The sequence below is a fragment of the Anarrhichthys ocellatus genome, unplaced genomic scaffold (assembly GCF_004355925.1).
Source record: "Anarrhichthys ocellatus isolate YVR2014 unplaced genomic scaffold, GSC_Weel_1.0 scaffold15, whole genome shotgun sequence".
NCBI classification, from domain to species: Eukaryota; Metazoa; Chordata; class Actinopteri; order Perciformes; family Anarhichadidae; genus Anarrhichthys; species Anarrhichthys ocellatus.
Genome location: NW_022280045.1, coordinates 4019373 through 4021872, shown reverse-complemented (window position 1 = coordinate 4021872; position 2500 = coordinate 4019373). Strand labels below are relative to the sequence as shown.

Below are 2500 nucleotides of genomic sequence, written 5' to 3'. Positions count from 1 at the left end.
GTGGCAACCACCCTGGAGACGCCCGGCAATGTCAGGACTCTGAATGGACGAGCAGCAGAAGTACGGAGGGAAAGAAACACAGAGACATACGTTAGGTGTTTGTTCTGTAACCTCTCTTTAGGACACAATGACATAATGGGATTATGTGTGAGTTTACCTCTCCTTGCTCCTTGTTGGGTGCACTGAGAGGGCAGTCGGGGTCCGAGGGGTCTAGACATGGCCTGTTCATGTAGGCATGTCCGACCTGAGGAATCAAACAACATTACTTTAGTTGCTTAAGTCTCAGTATATAGAAAAAAGAATTGCAACTACAATCTTTTATTCAGTATATCCGTCAGCCGGTATTTGGGTGTCCCACCTGGGCTTTGTCCAACATCTCCTTAAATCCTTCCAGCGAAGTGAACTGACTCAGCTCCTCCATCAGCTTGACTGGATCTAGATTCATCCACTGGATATCTGGCATACCCCTGGAGAGCAAAGACACACACACACGGTGAGCATCAACCCGAACATATTTGACAATAACTTGAAGAAGTAACTGTAAAATAGCTTGTATCACGTTGTGCCTGCGAGGCTGCATGGCTTTGCATTCCTGCTGATCTTTACTGTGCACAGAAAAAAAAAAGAAGCAGTTTCACTCCGTCTCCCCGGTTGGGCCGGGCTACGCAGGAGGCTAGCTGCAGATACAGGATAAAATAGCGTTTATTATCCTGTTTCACGCTGCCACAATGCCTCAAGGAAAAGGCACGGTGGCTGCCTGCTCGCTTCCACTCCTCAATGTCCTGCACTGAGTCATAACGATTACGTCTGCCTCCCAAACGTCTTGATAAGGAGGGAGGGAAGGGGAAAGGTTGGGTGGATGGATGGGAGGGAAATAGGTGAGGGATGAGAGGAAAAGCAAAGGGGGAACTCTCACGTTGCTTCTTGTGTGAGGTCCACAGAGAAATCGACTGTACCGCCATCCTCCTTCTACTTGAAATAAATTCATAATTTGCCTATAAATCCAGTCTAAGCTCTTTAAATTAACAGCTTTCTTGTGCTCGTGGCTTTTATAGTGTTCTTGCTGAGGGGACTAATGTTGAACTGGAGTGTTTTACATGTCTTGACCAATAAGTTAGCATCAATTCACAGCTCGATATCCTGCTCTGGAAACTTGTTTTTGTTTTTACTTTCAGAATAACCAATCAATCCACTTTAATATTACTGATTGATGCTTCTTAAAAATCGAACAACCCCAAAAAATAAACAATATGCAACATTCTTTGCAAGATTTTACGATTCAGTGCAAGAAAACACTTAAGATGGACACGTTCTGCAGTAGGACAAAATAAGAAAGAAGACAGTTGGACAGAAAAGAGATGGAAATAAAAGAATCCTAAAGTATCTCATCTCTGAGCCCAATCTCTCTCCAATGGCTTATGAAGAGAGCTCCTCTCCTATTCCCACATACCAGGGTCCCTTTTGCTGCTGCTCGCAAAGACACACTCCTTTATCAGCTACTTTTTGCTTGAGTGAACCGGGCCTGGGCCCTTTTGTTTTTTCATAGATTGCTGCTCTTTGTTCTCCTAAGTTTTTTCTCTCTCTCACTCACTCACTCTTCCTCCTTCTCTTTCCAAATCTGCCTCTCTCTCTCTCTCTCTCTCCATCTCACTCTTCTTTTTTTTGCATTTAAAACCAAAGCTGAAGTGAAGCAGAAGCTGAGGGGGGGAGGGGGGGGAGGGCCTCAGTGGCCACCACACATTCCCTCCAAAAAAACTATTAATAAATAACAACAGATGCTGAACGCTTTGTGTGATTGACAGGAATACTTGGAAGACGTGTGAAGCATCAAAGACCCTCTTCTCCCTCAGTGCTCCGCTGGGAGATGCTAAGGATGGGAATCTTGTGTTTGTTTCTGTATGTGCTGGCCTGTCACGCTGTCACCCTGTCACGGGACAGAAATACAAACAAATAATTTGTTTGCAAAGAAACATCTGCTATGACCTAAACTAAGGACTCAATTGAAATATCACTTTGAACGACAAAAAAAAAAGCTCTCTTTCAGTGAGTCAACTTCTCAAGAGAACTTCGTCCTGAAAAAAAACAAAAAAACCTGAATCTGCAAATGCCCAAACACGCCCAGACTCCACTGTTAACCGTCTTGTAGCTTCACTCTGTCTTTCTCGAGGGACTTGAGGCTTGAATACTGCCCATTTTATTTGTTGGACAACTTGGGAGCTGGGAGCCCGGGGCATTACCATGAGAATACCGAGTGTTAGCCGTGAGCTGACAAAGCCGCCCCCCCCTCCTCCGGGGCCCCTGCACTGATGGACACTCACTTGTAAACTGAAAGAATGCTTACCATTGTCTGACCCAAAGGGCTCCCCTGCCACCACCACCACCACCACCACCGCCACCGCCGCCGCCGCCTCCCCGCCCTCCGTTCTACCAACCCACCACCCAGTTGCTTCTGCAGCCATCTCTCTCTCTCTCTCTCTCTCTCTCTCTCTCTCTCTCTCTC

At 46.2% G+C, this 2500-nt stretch overlaps 1 protein-coding gene across 2 annotated transcripts in view; it reads right to left on the bottom strand.

Moving 5' to 3' along the window:
• ptch2 (patched 2) overlaps window positions 1-2500 on the bottom strand; it is a 30005-nt gene that overhangs the window by 15046 nt on the left and 12459 nt on the right. For both annotated transcript variants that reach the window (XM_031854526.1, XM_031854525.1), the window contains 3 exons: window positions 359-467; window positions 158-244; window positions 1-39 (listed from right to left, as the gene is read on the bottom strand). The exon at window positions 1-39 is cut by the window's left edge and continues 83 nt beyond it. In XM_031854526.1, the coding sequence (XP_031710386.1) occupies window positions 1-39; window positions 158-244; window positions 359-467 (235 nt within the window). The remainder of the gene's footprint in view (window positions 40-157; window positions 245-358; window positions 468-2500) is intronic.